General features: G+C 41.7%; 1 protein-coding gene across 1 annotated transcript; it reads left to right on the top strand.

Annotated features, from left to right (window-relative positions):
• The first annotated feature begins 543 nt into the window (after window positions 1–543).
• Window positions 544–10,857, top strand: LOC130406668 (muscleblind-like protein 1). Its single transcript, XM_056612347.1, has 7 exons — window positions 544–949; window positions 1,424–1,663; window positions 4,107–4,257; window positions 5,656–5,691; window positions 6,255–6,343; window positions 6,679–6,752; window positions 7,009–10,857. Exons 2-6 carry the CDS (start codon window positions 1,502–1,504, stop codon window positions 6,733–6,735), a joined length of 495 nt encoding a protein of 164 aa, XP_056468322.1. The 5' UTR covers window positions 544–949; window positions 1,424–1,501; the 3' UTR covers window positions 6,736–6,752; window positions 7,009–10,857.
• The last annotated feature ends 516 nt before the right edge of the window (window positions 10,858–11,373 follow it).

Here is an 11,373-nt window from a genome sequence, read left to right on the forward strand (position 1 = left end):
AGAGAGTACTGAGGAGAGGAGATGAGAGAGAGATGGAGAGATGAGAGAGAGCGGAAGCGAGGAGTGCTGAGAGAGAGAGAGAGAGGGGGGGGGGGGGGGGGGGGTCTTGGCTCATCACTCATACAAACAGGGTCTGGTGTGTGATGAGATGTCTTGACATCCCACAGGAGAGCTGTGGAGGTTAACAACACTAGTGGCCTTTACTCTGGCAGCCCGTTCCACCATAACTCATTTCCTTCCACACAGACAAGACCCTTTTTTTTGTTTCATACAAAAATGGACTCAAGTATCGATATAAAAAGCACCATGGAATTGCTCTCATTTGGACAGAATAGCACCCAGGATGCATTTATATCAGACTTTTCCGTGAACTCGATTCTTAGACAGAGCTCTCAAGGTGGTATGGTGCCCTTAAAGCATTGAATTTCAATTCTGGAATACGCTGTCTCATGAGATATGACACACACTCAAGCGTGCGCGTACGCAGGCACACCTGCCTAGGTCTGTGTCAGGGTAATTACGTCAATAGCAGCCCCTCTTGAAAGTAAGGAGCCCGGTATTTCCCGAGCGGCTCATTTCGCCTCTGGAAGACGACGGCAGCAACAGCCTGGGGAGACGCTGCCCTCTACTGGATATTTTTGGAATCGCACCCAAAAACAAGTCGTTGCGAAAATGATTATCTTTATTATGGTAAATTCTCCCTGATTAATGAGTCTGTAAGCACTCGCGGACGCTGGAGTCCATTGATCAATGAACAGTAATAGCACCACCTGTCCGTGTGATTGGTTAACTGCGTCCGCTGATGAGATTCTTCTAGAATAACCTGGCTGGATTGATTACCTCATCAATGTCTACATTTGTACAGTTCATTTCCTCCGTGACCTTTTGTATCGCTCAGTTAGACTGCCCCACATAATATGTCTGTGCATTTGTGTATCAGTTTGCACGTGTAAGTGTGTATGTGCACGTGTGTGTGTTTGTTTGTACACCACCAGATCGTGTTTGAGTCTGTGTGTGTGTGTGTGTGTGTGTGTTTCTGTTTGCGTGTGTGTCTGCGTGTGCATGTGTGAGTGTCCTTACGTGTGTGTGTGTGTTCATGCATGCATGTTTTTGTTTGCATGTGTATGTGTTTGCGTGTGTGCTTGTATGCATGCATGCGTTTCCGTACGTGTGTGTGTGTGTACTGTGTGTGTGGATATCTGAGTGTGTGTGTGTACGTTTCATTATGTATATCTGAGTGCATGTATGTATGTGTATGTTTCCCCATGAATTTGTGTGTGTGTGTGTGTGTGTGTGTGTGTGTTACCACCATGATCTAAACCCCTGTGTGTGTGTGTGTGTGTGTGTGTGTGTGTGTGTGTGTGTGTGTGTGTGTGTGTGTGTGTGCGTGTGCGTGTGCGTGTGTGTGTGTGTGTGGGCCCAGGTGTGCCGGGAGTACCAGCGGGGCAACTGCACCCGCGGGGAGAACGACTGCCGCTTCGCCCACCCCTCCGACAGCACCATGATCGACACCAACGACAACACGGTCACCGTATGCATGGACTACATCAAGGGCCGCTGCACCCGCGAGAAGTGCAAGTACTTCCACCCGCCCGCCCACCTGCAGGCCAAGATCAAGGCGGCCCAGCACCAGGTCAACCAGGCCGCCGCCGCCGCCGCCATGGTAGGAACCTCCGGGACACCCAACCCCCCCCGTCCATGGAGACCGAGAGGTCCCCCCCCGAGTAACGCCTTGCCACGTCCCTGATTTAGGTTTAGGTTGCGATCTGGGTCTAACCCCAGGGTCTTACCCCCTGCTCTTGATCTTACCCCCTTATTCTTAGGCAGAAGTTCCACCTGGTGTTTTGGTGCGACTTTACTTCCGGGTCAGACCTCATTGCGTGCCGAACCCCCTCTGGACTGCCTCAGGACTGCCTCTCGCCCGACCCACCAGCCGGTGGTTATGTCTGGGGATGGTCTGACCTGAGACTAAGTGACTGTATCCTGGCGGGATCGGATGGCAAACAAACGCATTGAAACGACGAGTCTCACTGAGCCCTCGTTCTTAGTCTCGTGTCGAGTCTGGTCTCGCTTTAGTCCTGTCTTTTCTTAGACAAGGATCTTCCTTAATCGCTTTGAAACATACTGTACCTTTGGCAGAAAAGCTAGAGTGAGACAAGTCAGAGGCCATGTGGTCAGGCCTCTATTTCATCATGAAATAAATCTTGTCAACACCGCATACGGCATGCTAAATTAAAGGTTGTGGGAGTATGAGGGGAGGAATATGTGAGTTATTCCTCGGTAGCATCGGCTCATCTACTTCAGTCAGCCCCTGTTGCCAATTTCCTGCCCACTGAGACGCCAAAGTTCCATATTTTTCCATTTGTCTTTTTATCTTCGTAGATGTCTTTACAGATTGCAGCTATACTTCCGTTTTCTCCATATCTCCCCCAGGCATCTTTTAATAAGTCTTAGTGTAGAGCAGTTGTTCAAACACGGACGTTTTCATTTATTTGATACCCTCGCCGCATCTTCTGAGCTACGCTAAATCTGATCCCCCCTGACCCTACCCAGAATGCATCACTGTGCCCTCAGCACCTCTCTACCTGCTGGTTATCCTGAAATGAGATCGATATTTTTCTGAGTCTGTGTTAGGATTAGAATGTATCCATGAATACCGTGTCTCAAACCCTCCGTGCTTAAGCAACTGGTTCCTAATTAACTTTCCGAGCAATTATCAATGTAACTAAACATATCCAAAGAGCCATAATGACTTGCAGTGATCCTACAAACATTTATGTTACATTTATTGTGTATTGCACTCCAATGATTTTGTTTTATTTGTTTTGTTTTGTTGTTTGTTTCGTTTTCCTCCGCAACCCAAACTGTGCTGCTGCCCCATGATGCACCTGTGCCCACAACTTTATGCTAACTTGCGCTCCCATTGCCATCATTTGCTCGCTGCCTCGCTTATTAAGACTCTGTCGGCTGTCCAAACTCTGAAGCGACCCCTCGACGCGACCTTTGACCTGGTATTATGACTTTTCAGCTTTAAGCTCGGCATGTAGCTCTGTTACACTACAAGTCCATCGTAGTTGTGAACCATTGTAGAGGTTACGATGTCAACTCAAGTAAGCGTGGTGATGAACTGATTCAAATAGACTAATAACTAATTAACAACTAATTACCAAATTGAAAGGGACTTGGCACTTGTTTGTGCCAATCTAGAAATCCCTACGGCAACGATCCATCTTTGTTTACTATTTAATGGCGTTGTAGTCACTGTGACTCTGACTCTGTTGTCAGTTAATCACCTCAAGTAGATAGAATGATTGAGACGGATAGAATGACAATGATCTCTTGTGAATTATCAGCCTGCTATCCTGCTGCATGATCATCATCCTCTTTCACTTTGCATGGAGAGCTGCCATGACTACTGCTATTTATATGGCGCTTTCAGTGCAGCATACCCTAACTACATCACATTATACATGGTTGAATAGCCACGGTCCCTATTTCATAGCTTGTGCCTTGCGTTGATTGTGATTTTATTTTTCTTTGTACCTTTTCAAAATCACGTACTCTGCCTTACTTAACGATGCATTGTTATTTTATTTATCCCTAGACAGTTAGCCACTCAGCTAGTGTCTCTGTCAGCTAGCCTCTCAGTCCTGCAACTAGCGTAATTGGCCGTCAACTAGCGTCACTGTTAGATAGCATCACTGTCCAACTTTTCCATAACTAGCTTTGTTTGTCGTCAATTAGCATCACTGTGCATTGACCAGCGTAACTCTCAACCAGCATCCCTGTCATTTGACCAGCATCAACTTGCATCATTTCCTTCAGCTAGCATCGCTGTCAGCTAGCCTCATTGGCACGCAACTATCACTGTCCCTCAGCTGCCCGCTAGCATCTCTGTCTGTCTCAGAGAGGTTTGGGAGACCACTGCTTGCATCCCAATATTTGATCTGTTAGCTTCTTTGACTTTCAAAACGGCTACTTTACCTACTAACTGAATTCTCTCCTCTCTCTTGTCGTGGAACGTCACCCACCCACCCGCCACTGCCATCTTTGTTTGGTTCCCCCACCACTCCCATCCCTTTATTTTGGTGTTGTCCCCTCACCAGGGGCTCCCTCCCGCCTTGCCACCATTACCAAAGAGACCCACCATGGAGAAAGCCAACGGTGCCACCACCATGTTCAACGCTGGAATGTTCCAGTACCAACAGGCACTGGCCAACATGCAGTTCCAGCAGCAGACTGCCTTCATACCGTCAGGTGAGGAAGCTAGCCTAGCCATGCACGATAGGACACCGTGCTAGTGTTACCTTATATTCACATGACATACGTCGTTTATCGGATTTCATTGACTTCGCATGGGGCGCTCTCGGATTGCATTGTGGTCTGTCAGCTATGTCAAAATGTTCAACTTTTCAGGCGGAGACGGATCCGTCGGCCAATCAGATCACGGTTAGGCAAAAACACTCCACAAGACTACTTGATCCATTTTGCAATAACAAGCAGGAAGAAGCATGAAAAATCTGGCTGTTATATATTTTTAAAGAAATGTGGAATCGATAGGATTGTTTTTAGTCACCGATCTTTTGTATTTATCCACACATCAGCTTTGTTAGCGGGAAGCGATTTGATTGGCTGCGTCTACAAAGACTAGTCCCCTATAAGCCTGCCATGAAGGATATGACCTCATGCTAGTGTAGTATATGATACCGTGCTGGGCTCTGGAACTGCTTGCATTGCTTCCACCACATCAAGGGTCAGGTTGTTTATTAGTGAAATAAATTAAAGAAATAATAATCCCAGAAAAAATAGCAAAAGTACACGTGCAATTGATCGGCTGAAGCATAGGCTTTGATAAAGCTTGCCTTTGTATGTGTGCTGTTGTTCTCTTTCACGCTCAAGTAAAGTTTAGACGTCACAAAGACACAAACACACACACACACACACACACACACACACACACACACACACACACACACACACACACACACACACACACCAACACACACCAACACACACCAACACACACAGACGTCTCGTACTATTAGATGCTGTGAGCTCCATCAACTGATCATCCCATACTTCCCCTGGGACAGCCTAAGTACAGACTGCCATTGATCCCCTGCTGTGAGTGGTTCTGATACTCCAATCTTTCACGCCCCACAATTGGACTGTCAGGTCACTGCAAAGTACAGAGCACAAGCTAAAGGCAGGTCATCCGTAACGACCATGGGCGAACAACCATTATATACGTAATACACGCAATGGGAACATAAGTGACTCTGCCAGAGAGAAGGAAAGAGAGAAAGATGCAGACCTTTGTGGTCCGTAGATAACTCTTTGTACCGAATCGTTTTCCTCACTATCTCAATATGCTGTACATTTTTTGCATTGTCTTCTAAGCTGTAAAACATCCCTTAGAATGATGTGTCGATTTCAAGCATTTTTTGAACACATAACAGAACACCCAGTGCAGATTCTCACATAATTATGTTTGGTATACAACACAATCCTTTGGAATATGAGATATGACTTTCGATGATGATGATGACATAACACACGGGTCATATGAGTTATAACATGACACGTTTGATGACATTTGACCCTGTCTCCCCGTCTTATTTATCCGATCCACGACCTTCAACGCACGGTGACCAGGCTCAATATTGTGCATGGGACCTGCCACCAGCGTTGGTAGGTGCAATCTTACCTAACTTTCTATCTGTACTATTCCATTCAAGTTACTGTTCCTCAGCCTACTGCAGATGCGTTTTTTCCTAAAATATTAATTTTTTGTTCCTAATATTCACTACAAATGGTATAACATCAACCACGAGACCAGAAATGGGTAATTTAAAGTGACCCCTTGAGATTGACGTCTTTGTCTGGCCACTCAGTCCTACATTAGGATACAGAATACTGTACTTCTCTCTAAAACACAGACACAACCCTTTTTCAAAATCAACCAATGCATGTAATATCAGTGTCAGGGTTTGTTATTTGATTCACTATCATTACTGTTACCGTCACATTAGACATTACTTATTCATGACATTGCATTACTTATTGAATTGCATTCAACATTTAGGTCAGCTTGTTATGAATAAATGAGTATCAATGATCATATGAATAATTAATTATGAAATTTGCTTTATATATGTGTATTAACTATAACTTCATCATGTTTATAAGCTTGTTGACAAGCCTAAACATGAAGAGTGGACCCAAAATAGCTTTGTTCAACTTCTTTCTTTAAGTTCCCATGATGCACGGCGGTAACCAGGCCGTGTCTGCTGCCACCACATCTGCCACAAGTGTTCCCTTCGGAACCGCCTCAGCCAATCAGGTTCGCTCTCTCACTGCCACCGCACTGCTGTCAAACCAACTGACCTTTGGATATATTTTTTCATTGACTTTCTGAGTCTTGGCAGTATTGGCCATAAAATGAAAACCTTTCATGTGTTCAAAGTAGTAAAAGTATTTTGCCGCATTCAAGTTTGAATGCGGCAAAATACTTTATTCTGTGTATTCTTTTGCTCCTCTCTAATGTCTCGATCGATCTGCATGCCCTTATTTTTAGCTCTACTTCTCATGTCTTTTTTGCCCCAACTCTCTGGTTCACACACTCACCCTTCCTCTCCCTTTGCGTTTCCCTTTTCTCCCACACTTTCTCATGTGCAGATTCCGATAATATCTGCAGAACATCTGGCCAGCCACAAGTACATGACCCAGATGTAGGAGTCTCGATCACAACAGTATGTACCCTACCTCCTTCATAACATCAGACATTTTTAGAACCAGTGAACTACAGACAGAGATATGATAGTCATATGGAGTATCAACATCAATCTAAGTATAATGTTTTTCATAGAATCCAAAATTACAGTATTTGATCTAACTCAATGTTGATATATTGCAAAAAGTATTATATCCACGCAGGAGCTTTAGTAATTGCCCTAGTAGTACTGTATATATTTTTCTTTTAAATCTCTCTCATATACTTCTCTCCAGATTAAACTGCGACATGTCAGTGTTAAGTCCAACAATAATAATCATGCTTCATACCTCGGACATCAAGAAGCAAAAATGAGAACAACATTTTATCTGGAGTGGAAACAGTACCTGCATGTTTAAGAAAGAAGGCCTGGTTTGCTGTTTCGGGTTCTTTTTCTTCATGTATATTCCATGCACTCAATGAAAAAAAACTACTACAAAACGGAAAAGACTACCATTCACACTGAAGTCTGCCTTTCGAAAAAGAAATAGAGGCAACTTGTTTGTTTAATCACCGGACACACTTTGAATGTCAACATGGGACTAACGTGTGGTGTACTAGTCACCGTGACTAGTTTGGTACGTTCGAAGACAGAGAATTAAAGGGGGTTTTGTTTATTTTATGTTTTTTTCTTCTCTATTTTGGGTTAGTTTGGTACCCTTAAAGTGTTCATTTGTTTACATGAAGGCAAACCTTTAATTTAGTTTTGAAGTTTTAAGAAAGGGTCAGAAGGTAGGGAGTGATACATGAACGACGAATGCATGCATGCACAGTGGTAACTTGATTTTGTAGCGTATCTTTCTATCTCTGAAGCACATGTATTAGATGCTGCAGTTGTCCCTGTAATGTGCTACACATCTCAGAATCAGGTGTTGTGGTTAAGCAGAATAATGCAGCGTTCAGAACAAGAAAGAATTACCCTTTAATGAGTCTGGAGGGGCATTACATGAGTATGTTGACCTGGATCCTATTGAAAAGCTGTTTCTTTGTTTCTGTCTTGTTTCGTAATCCTACAACAGCCCTGGTTTCAGATGTCTAGTAAGAATCAGCAAAGGAAGCTGCTCTGACATTGGTCTCTTCATAAGTAAAACATAAAGAGTCTTTGGATTTCACAAAGACTAGCTGGGTGAATGTAAAGGGATAACAGAGTCTTTAGAGTCCTCTGATATGAATAATGGTGAAACTCTAATATAGTGTCTGAAATAAAAATCTTCAGCAACCGCAGAAGCTGAAATAATAATCATGGTTCAAAAGCCATGACTTTATGAATTGTTATTCATTGTGCGTGTTCTATCTATATTTAAGGTGGATTGTTAGGTATAGTCCTTGCGGTGTGTGTATCTTTTGACATATTTAAGAGACCTTGTTTCTTACGGGTCTCCTTGGGAGTGTTTTTTGATGAACAGCCAAAGCCATGTTTTTTGTCTCATATCATTTAAGATGTTTTTCGGAGGATGAGTGAGGCAAATAAGTATTGGGTGTTGAGATTTTTTTTGACACACAAAATCGATTTTTTTTGTTTCAATTCTGGGTGTTTGGCGGTCATGCTAAATGAGTCAACAGCGAGGGGATTTCGAACTATTTCATGACGATTGTATCATCCAAAGCCTTAGAATGCACCATTCAGCACAATGCCACATGTCATTTTAAACCATCCAGTTGCCTAATTCACATCATATAAACATATACACGCAAACAGACACACACATATCAACACACACACACACACACACACACACCCACACACACACACACACACACACACACACACACACACACACACACACATACACAGTACTATGTAATCGTTTATCAGTTTTTTCTATTTTGCGTTTCTTTCTTTTCGTGAATGAGTTTTTTACTTTGATTTGTTTGGGTTTGTGGTAAGGTTCTGTTGAGTTTCAGTCTGTTTAAAGTTATCTTTCTTAAATTAGATATAAGGCGATGTGGTTATGTGTTCCTCATGCACAGGTTTTCTAATATTCCATGTATTGTCAGTTTAAGTATGATTATGATTGTGAACTCTGTATTTTCTACGTTATTTGAAGAGTATGCATATTGTTCATTATTTTCTGGTCTGTTTGAGTTCTTTCAACAAAGATGTTTTATATAAGTATGTTAAAATGAGGAAAAATAAGAAGAGAGTGGCTTAATTGCGATCTTTGCAACAATCGCCAATAAGTGAGTAATATTTTATGATTGTATGGTTTGTAACTAGTCATACTAGAAGAAAATAATATAAAAAAAACTGGTTCTTAGATGTTTAGAGTTTAAAGATGTTATTTTCTACTGTATCCATTTCAAAAGGTAAATATTGTTTGAATATTTTTACTCTCCCTGGAAGTTGGGCCATGTTGGAAAACAAGCTGCATATTTGATCACTTTTAAGAGACGTTGTTGACAGGGGTCATGTGACTATAGAGAGCGAACACGGATCTCTTACTAAGCAAACCACAAACAAACGAGGAGGGGGGGTTCAAGAGGCGGTGGGTGACAGTTGACTTTTTTGCACTTCTGTACATAGTCAAAAAAGAGAGAATCATGTATATTGAGATCTTATTTTGAATAAAAAAAAAAAGTCTATATCGACAAGGAATTTTGCTAGGATAACTAAAAAAAAAAATCTTATGAAAAGGCTGAACAAAAAACGCTTCGCTTAAAAGGGCCCTGAGTTCTCACTCTCTGACTCCTTCGTTGAGAGAAGGCAACGTGTTGCTCTCTTTTTGTTGTCAACAGCTTGTAGTTTGCCAGGTAACCCCTCTGGAGGAGGCCTTCACGAGCCTCCAGTGCAAAGGGCCTGTCTGGGTCCATCGGGTCCCCTAGCCGGCCTAGCGACAGGCCTGGGCGTCATGGCCACGCCCATGCCAGGCCCAACCAATCACAACAAGTCATTTTTCTTTTCCTTAGTCAGTTAAGGAATTGCATGTTCAAGGAAATTACATTTACCTACTTAAAAAAAACTAAAAAAATATCACAACAGAGTAATATTGAATAAGAAAAAAAAACATGTAACACAATAAGAAGTATTTACAGTATCCAATATTCTATTAATGTAATGAATGAAACTATGAAAAACATATAAAAATAGAATAGTAGTTCATTTAAAAAAAATCTTAAAAAAGTATTCCTAAGAATATACTCACAGACGTTCACCACTTGGAGAGTTAAAATACATACAACACAAACACCATAGCTAAGTATGTTCTTTAAGTTTGTAAGCTGTGCTTTTAGTAGATGAAATTGACTCAATATGATTGCCATTAGGCGGAATTATGGAAAACAATCTTTTGGGGGGGGATTTCAGTATTGCTCTCATGATTTAATGTGCAACTCGTTATTTTGAAAATGTCGTCCTGACCAACGCGTCACCTTTCATCTTCTACAAGCACGCATGCTTAAGTTTATTGTATGATGTAAAACTGAAGTTTTGGTTTGTTTTTCTCTGCTCGTAGTGCTAATAAGATGTATTTTGTCTGCGCCCGCATTTTAGTTCTCCGCTTGTTTTACTGTTCCAGGCCCCTTGAAGGGATCGGTCATGTGTTCGCATGATGGTCACCTCCTCTCAACAGCGACCCCTAGTGGAAACTGTTGGAACTGCTAAAAGCCACAGACTAAAGCCATAAAATATAGTAACTCATATGAATGAAATATTGTACAGATTGACTGGGAAGGAAGGAAAAAAAGGGAAAAAATGGTTGAAGAGAGAGTAGTTTTTAATGACAATCTTTTCATGGGGCCTGGAGTGCTATATTTGATTCTTGCTGTTATGAATTTGAAAAAAAATATAAAAATAAAAATACAACAAATGAACAGAGCAATGTGTGCCATATCGTTTTTTTTACATCTAACAAAACATTGTCTGCATAGGTTGAGGTTGTTGGTTTGATGACGACTACAGGGCTCCTGTCCACAACCAAACATCTCATTAGTTAAGTTTGTATCTTCTGCAAAATAAAATTAAAGCATATAAAAAAAAAAGAATAGGCTACACAAGGGAAAATTAAAACTGTCCCTAATTCTAACACATATCAACACAATGGTTAGGCTAAATAAATCCATAGATTGTTAAAACAGCAGCAGCACAAATACATTTGTCATGCATATGAGATGAGGAAAAAGTATTATCGTATTGGCAATGTCAAATCTAGTATATAAACATATATTTACAGATAATTTCCTTCTTCCTCGCATTATCTTGACACACTGACTGCTTGCGCCGCAACAGAAACAGACACAGCTGCAGCAGTTTATGCTGGTTTCGCCAGAGACCGCTGTGTCTCATTTCACCACAAGGGGCGCTGTAGCGCTGAGGAATTCAGAATACTTCAGAATTCACTCTCAGTCCCTGTTCAATAGTTTTTAAATAGCTAAGCCCCTATACCGATACCTGCTATATGCTGTTTTTGATGTACGTCATATGAATGACTGTGCATGCAAATCTCAATTAAGAATTTAATGTTAATATAATAATATGAATCATTACCTTGCTTATTAACTATGGTTATATTTCTACAATCGTATCTCAGTAATAAAAGAGTGGCAAAGCAAAGGGAATATTTAATAAATAGAGTGCTTAACGCTTCAGGGAGAATTGTGCAGGT

Source organism: Gadus chalcogrammus, chromosome 16 (assembly GCF_026213295.1).
Source record: "Gadus chalcogrammus isolate NIFS_2021 chromosome 16, NIFS_Gcha_1.0, whole genome shotgun sequence".
In the NCBI taxonomy this organism is placed as follows: Eukaryota; Metazoa; Chordata; class Actinopteri; order Gadiformes; family Gadidae; genus Gadus; species Gadus chalcogrammus.